We start from the raw sequence: 18720 nt of genomic DNA on the forward strand, positions 1-18720 counted from the left end.
CGGGATCAATATAACACTATGTGGGTTCTTCTGGAAAGATACCATTGTTAGTAATCATGTTTTTAAATACAAAACTAAAACCTTCGTTTGATTTAAGAAAAATGATACGCTATAACGTACCAATGTTCAAATGAGGAGATATTTAAAGTATCAGTTTTGATTGTAGGCTCTATTTACTGAATGAACGTTAAGTTGAATCTGGGCCTACTTTCATTGAGCTGCTTAAAGACAGTGGACATTGGTAATTGTCAAAGACCAGTCGTCTCACTTGGTGTATCTCAACATATGCATAAAATAACAAACCTGTGAAAATTTGAGCTCAATTGGTCGTCGAAGTTGCGAGATATGAATGAAAGAAAAAACACAACATTGTCACACGAAGTTGTGTGCTTTCAGATGCTTGATATTAGGACCTCAAATTCTAAATCTGAGGTCTCGAAATCAAATTAGTTGAAAATTACTTCTTTGTCGAAAACTACGTTACTTCAGAGGGAGCCGTTTCTCACAATGTTGTATACTATCAACAGCTCCCCATTACTCGTCACCAAGTAGGGTTTTATGAATAATTACTTTGAGTAATATCCAATAGTGTCCACTGCCTTTAAGCACAAAAACTAGCTAAGCATAAACAATTATGCTTTACCATACAATAAGGTTTCCAGCCGAGCAACCCTGTCACATATACAACTTGTGACTGGTATCCTGCTCATTTCTGCTGAGCTGAAAACTGTTGAGAAATATTTTCTGCTTAACCGTGCTCGATGAAATTTGGCCCTCGTCATTCTCAAACTCATAGAAATTAAGTAACCTTTTTACATTACAGATTGTAACAAATTAGTTCCACTAAAATGAAGGCCATTTGACACTTGAAGGGTTTGTAACCACAAGATTTGAGTCAACTTTTTAGTGAAGTCATGGGTTGGAAAGGTCAAGTAATCATTTGTATGAATGAATTTAAAACATCTTTAAATTTGACTTCGATTTTATGAGCCTATTTGGATTACCTAATTACTGGTCCACCAACCAAACACGACTATTAAGAACTAATAGTTTGATGAATTGATTCCAAAATTAGAAACGAACATCAGTAACCACTGAATCGCAACAAACGTGACTTGGCAGCCGAATCATATGAACTAACGGGTGAATGGGTACGTAAGAGGGGTGAAGGCCGAGACACAGCCATCCACTGGCGAGGGAGAAAGCCCGGGATGTCCCACGCCGATCAGCGTGGACGGCCCGGTGGCTGGTGCCGGGGAGCCACAGGGCTTCAAGAGAGTCGCACCCGGTGGTGAGGTAGGGATGTCTTTCGTGGCCGCTTCCTTGTCACGACGCTCACGGGCTCGCCGATTCTGAAACCAGATTTTGACCTGGAGATGCGAAAGAAAAAGAGGAAGAAGAAAGGATTGTGTTACAATTTTAATATAAATGGAACAGGGGGGAGTGCAGCCAGACAACAAACTTACATAAATAAATCAAGACAAAACAATAAATCGTCGTACTGTTTTTTCCCCTAGTCATTTCCCACCCACCAGAGTAGGTCCTATTATCACAAAAGATGAAGAAATGAGTTTCATAATTTCGCCCTTGTTTGAGGTTCAACGAAAATTGTGATGAATATTGGTTACAGTATACAAAAACGTGACATTTTAGTGAATTTAGATTTTGCCCTAGGTCTGTCAAGGCTGAGGGAAACTTATATGCAAGCTTTTATAGCTATATCAGCTTATTTGCTCGTTAATTCGATGTCCTTTGTTAACGGAAACAAACAAGTTAAGTTGTTGGAGACCTTGGGTTTGTTCATGCACCGTAGCAGAATGTTTAAAGCAAAAAACAAAAAACTAATGGAGGTGTATTGATGTCATTTATTTTTAGAACACCCCATAAAAAAAAACGCTCAAAATCTTTTTTCGATTTAGACAAAAGATAGAGCAAACTGCTTTCGAGTCTCCTTTCCTGACATTATTGCTGTAATTATTTGTAAACTACCTATTTCTTAACTGATTGTTCACCGTTATAGACGAACCATGACTAACACAGAGCCATCATCATTCAACCAAACCCCAAACATATCATTTTCCCTAACCTACACCTTTCCCAAAGTCTTACCCCAACCCTAACACTATACAAAACCCTTACTTCCAACTATAAACCTGTAACAATAAAACCGCGAAACCAGTAATATTTTGTAATATTGAACACAATTTCAAGTTTGTATCCGTCTTTCTTCAGCAATCTTAACCATACCATATGGCTTAGATTAAAACAAAAATACTAGTGAACACTTTACACAAGTAAAAAAGTATATGAACATTTGTAGCTTGCGTGTAGTAATAAATCCAACTGCAATGTTTCTCATTGACCCCCCCCCCAACTCTGCAACTAACCTATCTTTAACCTCCAAACCCTCACCCTAAGAAATAAACACTTAACCAATGTCCCAGTCCAACAGTGCAATAGCTTTGTTATTTACGATAGGGAATATTGTATAATTGAGAGGTATAGGGTATAGTCCTGTAAACCAAACTTCAAGTTTGAAAGCGTATCTTATGATTAGACGGGCACACAGACTCGTTGGTTATCCATTACAGCTCTCTGCGGTGACAGCGCCATATTACAAATAAACATGAAACAAACAACTGCTATAATATGTCGGCGGTATTTAATCTAAGAGGTCTACTGCAAGGCGTCTCAGCTATCCTAGTACCATACGCATCGTGTCTTATGATGTGGATGTATCCCACATCTTACCGTAGCCGAGGCTGGGTTTGGAGTGGGTGATTTTGCCCCCATTGACCGGCGACGTGATTCCCACCGCACCGCTAACTTGTTTATGACATGTCCACTGAACTGAGAGGGTGCCCGTAAGCTGATCGCTCGTGCACTTTTTTTCGGGTAAATCATCGCGATTCGTAGAAAGTACAAACAATTGACCTATGGCTTGTGTTTTGGGGAGAGTGTTCCCCTTTCTTCTGACTTAACACATTTTGTTTAAGTAGTCCTTTATACTGTTACATTTTTTTCGTTGATAATCGAAACAACACATTATAAATTCACGCGGGCATGATATTCGGTATACTTTCTGTTTGAAAGGTAACTTGCCAACTTTCAGGTAATTTCGGACGGTTTTGCTATTTTGATTTGCGATGTTTGTCTTCGACAACGTATCGAAAGTCACAACGGTTTATTTTGAAACAAATTCATCCATGCCAGCAATGTGCCTCAAATTGCCAACGTAGTCAAACCTAACATGTTTTTAAAAAGAAACATACAAATGAATGAAATGCCTTATTGCGATGCCATGTAAACTTATTCCACTGTTGAGTTACGAGATAATAATAATAACAAGACACACGACTTTGTTCTCATAAGTCCAAAGTAGCCAATATTCAATCACTACAGACTCATTAAAAAAACTCATTAATTTCATGTCATTACTAATTATTCTTACCCATCCAGCTCTACTCATATTTACCGGATCATTGTATTAATTATGCATGGGTCAACCCATGAGGTACGCGCCAATCGATTGAAATGCATTTTGAAATTTTTCCCAAAATAAATATTAGCTTTTTGATAGTCGTTTATTTTGAAGATACATGAGGTAACTGGAAAACGAAAATAAAGACTAGAGAGTATTTGACCATATTGTTTTTTGTTTGACAAGTTTTCGGTGTTCACCGGTGATGAGTTGGGACGTGACGGCGGGGCAAAACGGCATTTGGTCCCGGCGACGTCGCGGTGAGAGGACCGCTCTGTCCCCCCTCGGGGTTCGGTCTTTGTTTGTCTGCTACTGCTTCACCGTGTCACCGGTCCAACCCCCAGCCGGCGGGTCTGCGTCTAATGACGGTTCAATGAAGTGAAATAACGAGTTAACTTTTTGTTAGGGGTCCCCCCGGGCAAGTGTGTGGCTCTGGCCCGATTAGCTCCGAGTCTAGTTTTTTTTTCTTTCTTTGTATTGTGCACCAAGTAATGCGTAAGCTGTATTGTTGTTGACAGTTTGTTTACAATAAAAAACATGGTAACAACAATTTTGTCCTTATTCTTGATTGATAAATGTAATTCGACAGCGTGCACTGTAATAATTGTGGTTAAATACATGACATGTGATCGCTCAGCAAATTTATACAACGCGTTATTTATGATCATGGTGAAATGGTTGTTTAGTATTTACATGTTTAGGGATTTTCAATAGCAATCATATACAAGCCATTTAATTTAGTAACTTATCGAAAATACGGGAAAATTGTGGTTTGATTGTAATCTTTGGAAACGTTATAAGCATATCCGCATACCTTGAACATGTGTACTACTATAACTTTAAAATAAGACGAGAAGTTTCTGTGACATTAGTAGGGAAGGTAGCCTACTCTGAGAGTGTTCATAATGGTACAAACATGAATCTGGCAACCAGTCAGAAAATGTAACAAGAAAGATTTAGCCAATAGGACCTTCGCAGATGTTATTATTTGAAAAACAATATGGGTAGAATAGCAAGCAATGACAGACATTTTGAAAAATAATATAGAAATATAGAAAATTGCTTGATATTCTATCGATATTTGTTCAAATAGGGCCTACATGTAGCTCCAAAATGGCCACATATCTTTCTCGCGACATTTTTGTACAAGAAACAATTGCTCAAAATGTCAGCCCCGCCCCACTATACAGTCCTTTGACTCAGTATAAACACAAACACCTTTTGTGAAACGGTCTAATGATTCGAATATTATGCACATTGAGTGAATAAAGGTGCACAAGGTGCAGCGCTGCATTTCACATTTCCATTGCCAACTCCTGCATGTGAATTTACATTGTGCCGGCATTGTTGCTTATTAGCGTCCACCATAAACACCGCCCCTACAATAACCTGTCTCTAATGCACACTTGTCACATTAACAACCCTACATTAAAAACGGGTTAAAGAGTGGGGAGGTTTCACTCATTGCCTCTCGCTGGGTTACAGCATACATACCCTATAGCATTGGGTTCCATAGTAAAGCCCCTGTGGTTACATGTAGTCATTATGATATAATTGAAAAAGAAAATAACCGATGTTGTTTTGAATAATGAGGAAATGAACTAAACAACGGCCGGGGGCTGTAACCCAATTATCACGCTGTGCAAAGCGGAGTGTCATTTCAACCATGGATGAAGGACTAATGCTGTTAACACCTTTGCATATCATTATTTTGCTACATCAGTCAAAATTGTGTCACATTTGGGGAAAATCTTTCACTTTTGTTGTTGAGCCTTTCAACTTTTTTTGAGCAGTGGTTTTAACGGCACTAGATACCTTCGGTGTCACTTGTTGTATCACAAAATATGCATAAAATAAAAAATCTGTGAAAATTTGGACTCAATTGGTTATCATAATTGAAAGAGAATAATGAAAAAAAAACACCCTTTTGCAAAATTTTCGTGCTTTCAGATGCCAAATAAAAGGCTTCAGGCCTGAATTATTTTAATATTTCAGTGAGAAGTTACCTATTTCTCAAAAACTAGCTTACTTCAGAGGGAGCCGTTTCTCAAAATGTTTTTTTTTTTTTTTTTACTATTAACAGCTCTCAATTGCTTATTTCAAAGTAATTTTTGTAACATACAATTATTTTGAGTAATTACCAAAAATATCCACTGCCTTTAGAGGAGGGGTTTGAGTTAGGAAGGGTTGAAAATAAAGATGCATTAGAAAGTGTGCAATATGTCATGCATTTCCTTTAAAAACCTCTTAAACATTGTGTCTCGGGTTATGTCCCAGACAGACAGATCTCGTGTCTTATTGAGACGGGTGAGCTCATGATGAAACCCTTGCCTCCATGATGAGACGATGACCAAGATAAAAACAGAACTCCTTGTCATGTAAGGTTGTCTGACCAAGATCAGAAGGGAATGTTGATTGGGCCGAGATATCACCCACCCCCTCCTCAATGAATCATAAGATGACAGCTCATCATCTTATATGAAGCACAGACCCTTCATTTGATCATCATCGTGGAGAAAAGTAGGTTGCCCCCCCCCCCACACCACCTCACAATCTCAGCTTTATGATGTCAACCTCCTTTCCCCCTCTAGTCCCAACCCGACCTTGGAGGGCTCCTATCGGGACTATCGATCAAGTCTCGGCCCTTGTTATAGCTCCATGATCAAACCATCGTTTGAAAATCAATTGTAAAAACAAAACAAAATGTCTATACGCCCATATCGCAGTCCTTTACAACTGAATGTACATAACGTATAGTGGGTTTGTTTACCGTAATCATAACCGGTGACCGATACTGTTGTAAGAACTCAAAAGAATTTGCTCAGCACCAAAACAAAGTAATGAGCAGTAGGTTCACAACCCTCTAGCCTGTTTGAGACCAACTGGTTCACCCGCTAGTTTAGGATATAACCAAATATATGTATATGGGATTTGAATGAGGCATTGCATGGTGAGGTATCAATATATATTTTGTTTGCGCTAACACCATGTGTGTGTCTACTTGTTGGTAGATTTGGTTCTTAAATGGAATCTGGCCAGAGTGTAATAAACCAGCTTCATTCTGTATGGCGAGCAATTATGGCAACAAAAATAATTGCCAATACGATCCATATAAGGCATTACTGCGGTGTTCTGTGAGCCATTAAAACTAACGACTAATGACAGTTATTTTGTAATTTGTTGGCGGAGGATTTATCGGGATCAAGATGCGGATTTAATATGAGAAGGCATGTTTATCTGGACTAGCCAGACATAATTGCTCTGTTCACAAGGAGGGGAATTATCTTAAAGGAGTGGTTGAACAAAAAATAAATTAAAAATTTTTGGAAATGTAACACATCGGCAAAGATCATTCGATTTACTCTTCAGAAAAAAAAACATTGTTCTGTGATTTTCACCCTTTTTTTCAGAAACGTGACGACCAAACAAGAAAAAACTTCTACAGGTTAAATATGTTACATACATCTTCATTCACAGTGAGTGGAGATTCATGTCATGGCCGAATCTACAAAAGGTATCAAACCCTAATTATCAATAAACTAAAATTACCTTTGGGTTTTAGGTAAATCATAAGTGTGCCAAAGTACAGACGGCGCTAAAAGATGAACGAAACAGTGACTATACGTTGAGCCATGGCAGAAGTAAAAACCAAAAACAACCCAAACCCCCAACAAACAAACAGACAAAAAAAAACAAAAAAACAAAAAAACATACGAACAAATAAACAATCAAGTGCAACAATTAGACAACACAAAGCCTAGAGCTATCATATGTTTTCGTTGCTTAAATGTTGACTTAAATTGTAATTTTATATAATATGCCTACATTTGTTTTACTCCACATAGCCTTAAAGAAATTCCTTTCTATATATTTATGTACATATCTAATTTTCAAGCTAGTTTGCAGTTGATTACGGTACATCTTTAAGTGTGTTCAAAAGTTGTTTGACCACTCTGGAACTGAAGCTAGTTATAAACTACACAAGCTTGACCATCGTGACATGAAACTCACCCTGTTCTCTGAGAGGTTGAGAGCGGCAGAGAGTTCAGCGACATCAATGCTACTCAGATAATGCGTACATCGAAACTTCTGCTCCAGTGTAGCGACCTGGGACGGGGAGAATGGCACCCGTGGGTTACGGCCAAGCTTTCGCTTCTTAGCTCCGTCTTTCCTCTTGGCTCCTACGGGGTTAAACAAAATGCGTTCAGGAGTTATAGAAAGTGAATATAAAAATAATCTCTATCAAGAATTATGTTCATAAAACTAATACACCATTTTATTTTTGGAGACCGATTTACTTAAAAATACACTATGAAACATTCGCTTCATATTTGATGATACTTTTTTCGAATCTGCTTTAAAAAAAAGTGGGTCATTGGAGCGGAAGCGTAATGGGCTTATTCTATTCAGGCTTGCCCGTGGAAGTTGAAACTTTCTCATTCGATCCATATGAAAGAAACCCACTTGAAGGACATGTTTTTTTATTTATTTAAATGGAAACAGGCCATGGAAACTAAAACCAGTTCATCACTCCAACCAAGTGTAGACAGATCTTCATAACCGTTTCAGATCGTTAAGCTGCTCCTTTCTTTTCGCACAGACAATATTACTCTAAAACCACTAAGCCTTTTTGGTTTCTGTCACCCCCCCCCCCCCCTCCCACCCCTCGTATTCCCGGGTGCATAGCTCTCTGTTGTGATTAGTAAGCTATCGAGATAACCCAGTCAACAAAAAAAGAGGTTTTTAACTTGTTATTGTGATACATTTTTCCCCTTGCCGAACTCCACAACTCTAAGCCTTTCTCCTCATTTACAAACCATTTGAAAAGAAAACTTTCATATATTTTTCCAGAGTGATAAAGTATAAGTTGTGAAAATGGCTCTCTGATGGTCACACACCGCCATAGGGCTTGGACTACAACAAGCACAAGAACTGGGCCGTACTTTTTCCCTTTCAGACGGGGGCGTCATGCGCCGCTGACCGGAACAACCCCTCTAGCTGTTCCGTTTTCGTCGTATACTCAAAACTATTTTAAAAAGTTAACTAGTTTATGACATGATGTTATTCTATGATAGTATTTGTCTACTCTTCTTAAAGCTTAATTATCAGTCTGAAATTGGTAATTGAACACGGGTCGTTTCGCCTAGAACCCATTCATGCAATGATCCAATTAAATATTGCACCTTTCAATTTACTCGGTAAGTAGATAAATAACAGTTTTTTTTACAAGAAAATATTTGTATAAAAAAAATCGTTAATATGTCTGATCCATTAAGTTTGTTGATATTATTAAAGTTGTAAGAGCTAGACAAGTGTTAACGTATGATGCTGGGTAGCACTCCATGGTACGGTACGGTTCATAGCAAATACAGGTTTATCAATTATTTATTTAACAATACTTAACCAATTTACTGGCAGTAAAAAAAAAACCTGAATTGCGGTCTCAAATTTACAATTTGTCAGTTAATACAATAAAAAGATAGTTACATGGCAATACGATTAAAAAGCAGAAAACATTCAAAATGCACAAATGACACAAGACCCCCAAAAGTAGCAGGGCAAAGACCCAGAATTGCATAAAAAACATACAAATCACAGAACGTTCCCAAACTAACCAGATCTGGAAAGCATTGCATATGAACAACAGTATACAAAAGAATTTGAAATCAAAATCATTAACATTGTCCCAAGAAAAACCGCTTTTAATTTGTGTTACGCAAAACAACAGTGAAATGCGCTTTATATAAAAACAGGGGAAACTTTGGTGAGTGAGATGCCGTAAAACCGTTCGAAAAAAAATCCCAATAGTTTTTGTATTGTTCACTCTATCAAGGGACGTCTATTAGTTGGAAAAGTTTTGTATGTTTGATTTGTTATTCACAACTTCATTGTCCGCGCGGCTCCATTATTATCATTTAAAATATCCGAGTTTAGGCAGGCGCCCTATTTTTACCCATCCATTTTCCACATTCCAAAATTGACTGATTATTTCATTAGTCATGTGATAATGTAAAAAGTTGCTGTTAGATTTATTGACTTTTCTCTGGTGCCACAACTTCTGGTCACTTTTTATCAGACTTGCCGAAGTCAATCGATACAGCACCCAAGCTTTCTCAATCCTGGCTGGATAGGGAGCTATTGTATTGAATAGGGACAAGATAGGGTAGACTGCTGATTGGGTTGACAGGGCGGGTATGAAGAGAAGATCTAATCATACAAAAGGTCAGACAGCCATCATCATTTAAAAAAAAAAAACTGTTGTCTCTTTTTGTTTCGTGTCTAGGAGAAACTGAACGTGATGAAGCGACCATCTTCCCTCTGGACTATTGTGTTCTCTCTATTCTTAGTCTAAGACACTGGACACTATTGGTAACTGTCAAAGACCAGCCTTCTCACTTCGTGTATCTCAACATATGCATACAATAACAAACCTGTGAAAATTTGAGCTCAATCGGTCGTTGAAGTTGCGAGATAATAATGAAAGAAAAACACCCTTGTGTGCTTTCAGATGCTTGGTTTCGAGATCTCAAATTCTAAATCTGAGGTCTCGAAATCAAATTCGTAAAAATTTACATCTTTTTCGAAAACTACGTCACTTCAGAGGGAGCCATTTCTCAAAATGTGTTAAACTACCAACCTCTCCCCATTACTCGTTACCAAATAAGGTTTTATGCTAATAATTATTTTGAGTAATTAAATAGTGTCCACTAAACTGTCCTTGTTGCTTAGGCTAAGTCTTGTTCTTTTGAGTTAATAAAACATTTGCATTTGAAACTATTCTTGTATGGACTGCAGAAACAATTTACAAATTTCGACGAGTTGTGGCGATTTCGAAAATGAACGGTTTTGTGTACGAGTCGACGTTTCGATCCGATGCTCTGGTCGTCTTCAAGAGATTTTTTTTATTTATTTAGACCTCTAAATTTAAAGTGTACGTTATTTATATTCGTCTGTTGCTGACATTATTTTAAAAAGTCCAAACAGTCTACCAAGTTATTTGGGTTTTATAAGGAATACTGTCATTTAAAAAAAGTTGCATTAAAGGCACTGTACACGTTTGGTAATTGTCAAAGGTCAGTGTTCTCACTTGGTTTATCCCATCATAAGCACCCCAATAAAATACCAAGCCAGTGGACATTTGGGCTCAATCGGTCATCGAAGTTGCGAGAAAAATGATGAAAGAAAAAAACACCCTTTTCGGACGAATTTGTGTGCTTTCGGATAGGAATAAAAGACTTCTAGCGAGAAGTATTTTATTATTTCAGTGAGAAGTTACCTCTTTCTCAAAAACTACAATACTTAGGAGGGAGTCGTTTCCCACAATGTTTTATGTTTTTAACACCTCTCCAATGCTCGTTACCAGGTCAGATTTTAAGTTAATATCTGTTTTGAGTAATTACGAAACGTGTACCTTCCCTTTAACACTGTTTGTAAAAAGTTTATAATGCATCATAAAAAACATATAACAACTTTTAAAAAAAAATACACAACTTTACTATTCTTTATTATGACAGACATCCCAACAAATTTTCTCCTTGGTTTTGAAATAATAAGTAAGAACGAAAGGCGCTACGGAATCTGTGCAGTGCATGAATGAAATGGACTGGGTTTTTAAAGGCAGTGGACACTATTGGTAATTACTCAAAATAATTATCAGCATAAAACCTTACTTCGTAACGAGTAATGGGGAGAGGTTGATAGTATAAAACATTGTGAGAAACGGCTCCCTCTGAAGTGACGTAGTTTTCGAGAAAGAAGTAATTTTCCACGAATTTGATTTCGAGACTTCAAGTTTAGAATTTGAGGCATCTGAAAGCACACAACGTCGTGTGACAAGGGTGTTTTTTCTTTCATAGTTATCTTGCAACTCCGGCGACCAATCGAGCTCAAGTTTTCACAGGTTTGTTATTTTATGCATATGTTGAGATACACAAAGTGAGAAGACTTGTCTTTGACAATTACCAATAGTGTCCAGTGTCTTTAAAGCAGTACAATCAAAAGGACGGTTTCTTTAAAATTTTGTCTAATGCTTTATAAGATTGTAAAGAACCGAGCGTGCTTCATCGGCATGAAGAACTTGTTGGCTCTTATCCTTTAAGTTTGAACTTAATTACCCATTTTGGTGAGCACACGAACTCTATACGGTACGGAACTATTTAAGTTTCTTTTATCTTTTTAAAGTTCGCAATACTGATGTTATTCTTTTCAGTCCGAAATTATAAAAGACTCTGACCAAATGTTTGTACGGAGGTAGTTTTGCGAAGATAACCGCTACATGTTCGTCTATAAAACAAACCCCTATTATATTGAAGAACAGTCAGCTCTCGTGAATCACCTGGATTTTGGACTAAGCCTGCAGATGTCGACCAAAATTGTTAAACCTTAGTAAACAAATAAAATAAATAGATTCACGGGCTAAAAACCAACGACATTTTATATGACATTATTTCCTCTTGTCTTGAATCGTAAATATAAAAACTATTGTTGAGGTAAAACATAGACCCGAATAAGACAAGTTATACCAGGAAAGCGAAAACTGCACATTACACCTGTAAGTGCAACAGTAGATTTTCAATAACAGATAATACGACCAGAAAACAACATTGGCAAAGGCAAAAGATTGCCCACTGACAGGCTAAAGTTTCTAGTAAGTTTGTGAAACAAGTTTAAAGGAACACGTTGCCTTGGATCGGACGAGTTGGTCTATAAAAAGCGTTTCTAACCGTTTGTTATAAAATGCATATAGGTAGAAAGATGTTGTAAAAGTAGAATACAATGAACTACACAAATATGCCTCGAAGTTGTGTGGTTTTCCTTAAACCTCGTCGACTAACACGGCCGGTCATTTATGGGAGTCAAGTTTTTGACTCCCATAAATGGTCGACCGTGTTATTTCGCAAAATGTCGTGATCCACTCTTATACAGGAGGATATAACCACATGATATTGTACTTGTAAGTGTGATTGTATGTCATGTCAATATTGAGAAAGAATAACTTTATCTGAAGTTCATATGTCCGATTACTCATCATGTATTATACTGACAAATCAAACACCAGATGAACCAACAACTATCACAGGAGAGATTGAAATGCGAATACAAATAGGCCTATATCATAAATGTCATTTAAGTAAACAAATGTATGTTTCATGGTAAAAACAAATGAATGCTAACCACTTATAAAGTAAGATGAAAAGTACCAAATACAATGTTTGAAAGATTTTATACATACTATAGTTATTCGTGAGTTTGTGAAGAGGAACACCGTTATGTTATTGACTAATTCGACTCACTAAACCACAGTGACAGTTAGTTTGGACAGTTCTTCCGACAATTTGCAGATCATAGTGGTTTCTAAAGTAGAAACTGACCCTCAAAGAAATGTTCGAAAACAATTGACTTGCAAACATTACAAAGTTATTGGAGGAAGACATTTTGGAACGAAAACAATCTTTAATTTCAAGAAGTTCAAAATTTACAGCTGAAAGTTTCTTGTTAAAAAGGGTAAACAGACGGTTTTATTATACAATTTAATTCAATAAGTTATGTTTCACAATGTGGATGACTGCCCATTTGTAAAAGCAAATTCAACTTGTTGATAAACTTGCGATGAATGTTTCAATACAAATTTGTTCTGTTCTCTAGAGAAAATACAAATTTTATGCCAAAATATGAAAATGTTGAACTTACTCGGTAGACGTGGAGGTTTATATCTCGTACATTGCAACCAAGAAAACCTGGCAAGAGGATTGTCACTTTCATCATCTTCGACTTTAGGCGAACTTAGGCTTTCAGTTTTCACATGAACTTTAGAGTCATGTCCATCTACTACGCGTACGGGCAAAGCTTCTGGCTCAAAGGAGGTGGGTTTGGACGGGCTGTCGTGGGCGCAACTCTCGGTACTATGTGTGTCCTCGTCCCTGCCCAAAATACCGGCAATTGAGAAGTTTGTAACGCCCTTGCGTTTAACTGAAGGGACGGCCCTGAGCGCCGGATGGGTCGTGCTGTGATGCAGGGGAGACTGATGGTTGACCAGGGTAGGGAAGTCAGAGTCCGGTCTCTGGGAGTTTTGGAAGTAAGCTGCCGAGAGGTTAGCCATGGAGAAGCCGACGGCAATGTGGGGGGGAACCCTCATCATGGAGAGGTTAGGGTAAGGCATCTGCCCCGTAGCGGACGGCACGCCGATCGAGAGCAACCCGCTACATGGGAGTCCACTCTGAAAAGCGGCCGCCGGGTAGCCCGAACTGAGCAGAGCCATGCTCTGCCTCCTCATGGGAACAAAACTGCGTCTGTACGGTAGACTGAGATGACACCGGTACGGTGGAATGTCCCCGACTCGGAAGAAAGACGGGGCTCTAGTAATATGAAAATTTAAAAACACTTGACGGCGAAGCTTCTACTTGACGATCCAGTGCGATAGAATCTGACATAAGCTCGGAACTCTTGAGTCTTGGTGATTTCCCAAGATCGGATATGAAGTTGAAAGTTGTCTTGAGATCCAAGGTATTTAAGTAAAGTCCTAAGGTGTAATGAGACAGCGCGCCTGCCTGCCTGATTACGGGTTGTACGTATCCCATATCATAGTCATGGTTCAACAACCAACCAACCACTCTCTTCACATTATTGGTGTACAGTGTGCTAGAATTGGCTGGCCTCTACGCCCATGCGCAGTGGTGCAGTTGGCGGACTCTAATTTTCTTCCCCTCCGTGCAGCGGGTTTACAGCAGTGCATACCCGTTGGCGTGATTAACTCGATACATGACTGGAAATCCGATGCCCGTAACACCATGAAAGCGTCGAGTTTAAACAAGGACAACGCTTGTTTCATGTAACAAACAAATGTGGGATATTAAGCACGGTAATGTTATCACAAAGCTCGTAAGAGCCTCCAAACACTAAACAAAAGAGTGGTAGTATACTGTTGATGTGTGGTTAAATAGTGCCTGCTAACCTTAAGGCACCATGTACTCATTAGAACTACAATGTTTACTGGTATGTTTTCCTCGAATAATCAATTATCCAAGTTTGATGAAAGTTGTGGTTGGGTGATAAAGGTAGCATTTTATGTTTTACTTCTATGAAATGATTATTCTAAGGCAGATTATTCAACTAGACAAAGCTTTTAGATCATGTAAAAAATAAAAAGATTTTGCAGAATGAATTGAGAGACGTAGCTGATTCATTTCCGCGAAACAAGATTGTTTATCAAAGGCAGCCTGCGTTTAAATTTGAACATTTTGGGCCAATATTATTTGGACGTTCCAAAGTAAATGGTTTAATTTCATCAAGGGATTTCAAACACAGCGTTAGGACAAACGGATTACTTTCAAGTTATTTGAATCTAAGCAGTGCATTTAATAAACAAAGATATTGGTATGAAAAATGTTTGCTAACAATATTGGTTTCGACTATTCACTTCTAATGTGATGGAAATTTGACCGAAAACGGAGTTATTTTCCCGTTGAATTTCGACAAAGGCGGCAACCTTCTTAATTTATCATTCTTTTTGGCACAATATGTTCACAACTCTCTGCGAATAAAGTTGGGTAATTTGTTTCCTTTTTTTTCTTCATTTATTGTGCATTTATGCCTACAACCTTTCTTCTCCTTTTTAAGTCAGGGTGTTGTGCTTTTTTGTATTTTTTAACATTAATGAATGTAAACACGCCAATTTAAGTCTTTTTAACTTCTGTCGTGTATTTTTGTAATATTTGTTAATAAACCTTATTGAAAGAGTAAATGAATTGATGAATGAATGAATGAATCACTCGAAGCAAGTTATCTTATTATAACTTCAACATGTATCAATGCAATGCAAACAGCAACACGTAACCAAATTCACAAATCAATAAGTTCTGTATGTGGTTACAGTGATCTCATGCTAAAGAGTTGGTTTTCCATCCAGCAAGATGCATCCATAATCAAAAACTAATATTGCAAGACCATGACATTAAGTTGAAAGAGTTGATTGACTTAGTCCGGGTTGTTTGTTCCTGCCTTTTTAATTTTCCACCGAAATGTTGTTTCCAAATTTGTTTATTATATCACGTTATTATTTATGAGTATCGAGTTCTGTTTGTGTAGGTTTATATGACTCCCATAGTAAGTGGTATACTATTCAATTTCACCTATCGATCCAGACCAGACAAAATAAAAATACAATTTTTTTTAAACAAAACAAGAAACCTGTTTGGTATTTAGTTTCTTGACTTGATGAATAGTTCCTCGGATGTCAAAATGATAAAGCCCTCCCAGCTAATCATTTATGGATCGGGTGATCAAGCCTGGTCCGATTTCCACAAGTATTATAAGGAGAAAGATGTCTGTCGCTTACCAGGTATGTGTGTTGTGGCTCCACCAGTGCACAATACGACTCTCGAATTTCACCAGGTCTTTTGTCAAAACCAGTGCCGTCTTTCGGCTCTGGAATCCCCCCTAGCCGCCCACGAGGTCTCCGCTGGCGTGTCGTGTCTTTTGTCGGGGAAAAAACAGAATCATTTATGGAGAATGGGATGCAAGCGCAACACACACAACAAAAGTGATATGAAATTTAACTCCTGAAATAATCAAGGGTTTGGCGACGGCATAGAAATGGGGTTGTCTTTTTATGAATTTTTTTTGGGGGAATGGGGGTCGTCAGTGGAGCCGAACTTCCAGCAATAGTTGGTAATACGATAGTAACCGACAATGGCACGCACAGGGCGATTTGTTGAGTCACTTATTACAGAAGTTCAGTCTGGTAGAGCACGGTCCCAAAGTCAACGAAATGATTCTCTTTAAATAAATAAATAGTTGTTTACTGGTTCTTCTTAAACTGGAGTCTGTCTTTTAAAAACTGAGAAAGATAAATGAAAAAGATAAATCATTCACAACTTCGGCCAATTTAGGTTTGAGGAACCTAAAAGTGGTACACGTTTACCATGGTTTATGATTTCAGGCGAAACAATGGATATTGTACTCATCAGTTATCATACTTTAGGTAACCAGATTACTGCTGTTAATCACCACTTTAAGGTAACTAACGCCACCCGCCACTGTTTCAAACAGATTGCATATGCCTATGGTTTACACTATTTTACTGATAATACTTAATATGTGTGGAGACTGACACCACAGGAATGAAAAGACAAATAATAAGACGCCATGCGTACAAGGACGACTTCTTTAAAACACTCAAAATTGCTGATTATTTCACTTCTTTCCCCACTGACATCTTGCCATGATCTTTTCTGGAGGTTATACATCAGAGCAGATGCTTTGAGGGATTATAAAACGATATACCTTGGACTCAAGAGAAGAAAAAGAAACAAAAAAGAGCAGGTCTCCTAATAAGAAATGAAGAAAGATTTCTTTCTTGTTTTGAAAGCAAACATAGGTCCCGTCGCACGGTGCCTGTGATGAGCATCAACGACTGGGGGATTTGGAAGCTCTCGTCAGTCAAGACGGTGGCACACTCCGCACGGTGAAGGTTACCCTTTTCAATTTAGAAAATTGTCCCGTGAGCGATGCTTGATATGACACGGACATCCGACCTCGGAGTTAATTCCTGTATGGCGACGGTGCGAGTGGACCTAATTATTACATGTATGTGTATAGCCTATACCAAAAAACCCAAAAGACACAAGAGGAACAGTGAAGAAGAGTCGAGGAGAGGAGAAGGAAAAAAAATGATCTTGGGTTTTAATCAAGGAGCCGAGATCCATATAACAATTATGATGAGCTGAAAGAGAAGTCTTATAAACAAAACTCATTTGGTGTTTTCATTATTCTCCATCCCTGAGTTATAAGCTATGATTGGGAGTCTCAGCTCTACGGGTTTGATTTCTTTGGCACGTGCAATCATTCCAACTTATCATCGTCTTACAGTTTACTGTAACAAGGGTTTGATTTGAATCGCACTGGTTAGATGGCAATCAGGGGATATATTCTCTCTCTCGATGTCTTAAAGGCACTGGACACTACTGGTAATTACTCAAAATAACTGTAAGCATAAAACCTTACTTGGTAATAGGCAGTGGAGAGCTGTTGATAGCATCAAGCATTGTGAGAAACGGCTCCCTCTAAAGTAGCGTAGTTGTCGAGAAAGAAGTTTAATGTTCCAATAAAATATTTTTTATTTCGAGAACTCATGATATTGATAAAATTTTGAGGTCCCGAAACCCAAGCATCTGAAAGCACACAACTTCATGTGACAAGGGTGTTTTTTCTTTCATTATTATCTCGCAAATTTGAGTCTTCGACGACCAATTGAGCTCAAATTTCCACAGGTTTGTCATTTTGTGCATAATATGTTGAGATACACCAAGTGGGAAGACTGGTCTTTGACAATTACCAAAGGACTCCAGTGTCTTTAAATGCTGCTTGATGCAAAACATCCAACCTTTATTTTTTGAGGAGAGGATTTCGCCGGAGTCGCAAATGAGGTTTGGGGGAAATGAAATAGTTGATGGTGATTTGTTGAGGGAAAAGGAAATGATTTATTTTATATTTTGTGAGTCTGCGGAAGTGGGTAGAATTGAATGTTTGGAGTAGTTTAGAGAAACTAAATGGTTTGATTGTAAAATCTCTTTGCTCGTGTACGCCTGATAAACTCGACGGGAAAAAAACACTCTGACATTTATTTTATATTAATTGTCCATTATATTTGGGCTTATCCTTTGAAAGATTTGTATATTATTGTTAGGTATGATTTGCATGTTTGAATTTGCCCTTTTGATTCGTTTTGACTGCGAGGGCAAATTAAGTAAACAGTACTTGCTACAAAATAGCTGATGGCAAAATGAAGCTTGTTTCACAGTGAAGTTCCCACCCAGTGTTTACCTTTCATGGGCGGTCGTAAACTGTTTAATCAAGCCGTTAAGTCATTAACACTAAGACAGTAAAAGTGTTATAAGCCAACAAGTGTATCAGTGTGTGGTCATTCTACACCACAGGCCAAAAGAAGGTGTATCATAACACACTGTACAACCCGATACACTTTACAAACCCACATCGTTGCATTGTGTTTCACCACAGAGCGGCATCTTCCAAACCCAAACTGTGAATAGATCAAGTGATTATTGCAGTTAGCGATTGAGAGTTGTTTTATCTCGACTCCATTCTTGCCTGAATTAGTATTACCAACAGGCGACAGTATGTCTGTCACATACACGCTCCAAGAAACAATGGTATTGTTACTGAACAAAAAGGCAGTCTTCTCATATATATATATGTATATCAATGATGACTTCATGGAAACA

The 18720-nt window shown here is 38.0% G+C and overlaps 1 protein-coding gene across 1 annotated transcript; it reads right to left on the minus strand.

The window, feature by feature from the left end:
• Nucleotides 1-548: 548 nt before the first annotated feature.
• Nucleotides 549-14000, minus strand: LOC117294930 (homeobox protein MSH-B-like). Its single transcript, XM_033777485.1, has 3 exons — nt 13172-14000; nt 7493-7662; nt 549-1370 (listed from the first exon to the last, which is right to left on the minus strand). Exons 1-3 carry the CDS (start codon nt 13752-13754, stop codon nt 1137-1139), a joined length of 987 nt encoding a protein of 328 aa, XP_033633376.1. The 5' UTR covers nt 13755-14000; the 3' UTR covers nt 549-1136.
• Between the last annotated feature and the right edge of the window lie 4720 nt (nt 14001-18720).

This window comes from Asterias rubens, chromosome 1, assembly GCF_902459465.1.
Source record: "Asterias rubens chromosome 1, eAstRub1.3, whole genome shotgun sequence".
NCBI classification, from domain to species: Eukaryota; Metazoa; Echinodermata; class Asteroidea; order Forcipulatida; family Asteriidae; genus Asterias; species Asterias rubens.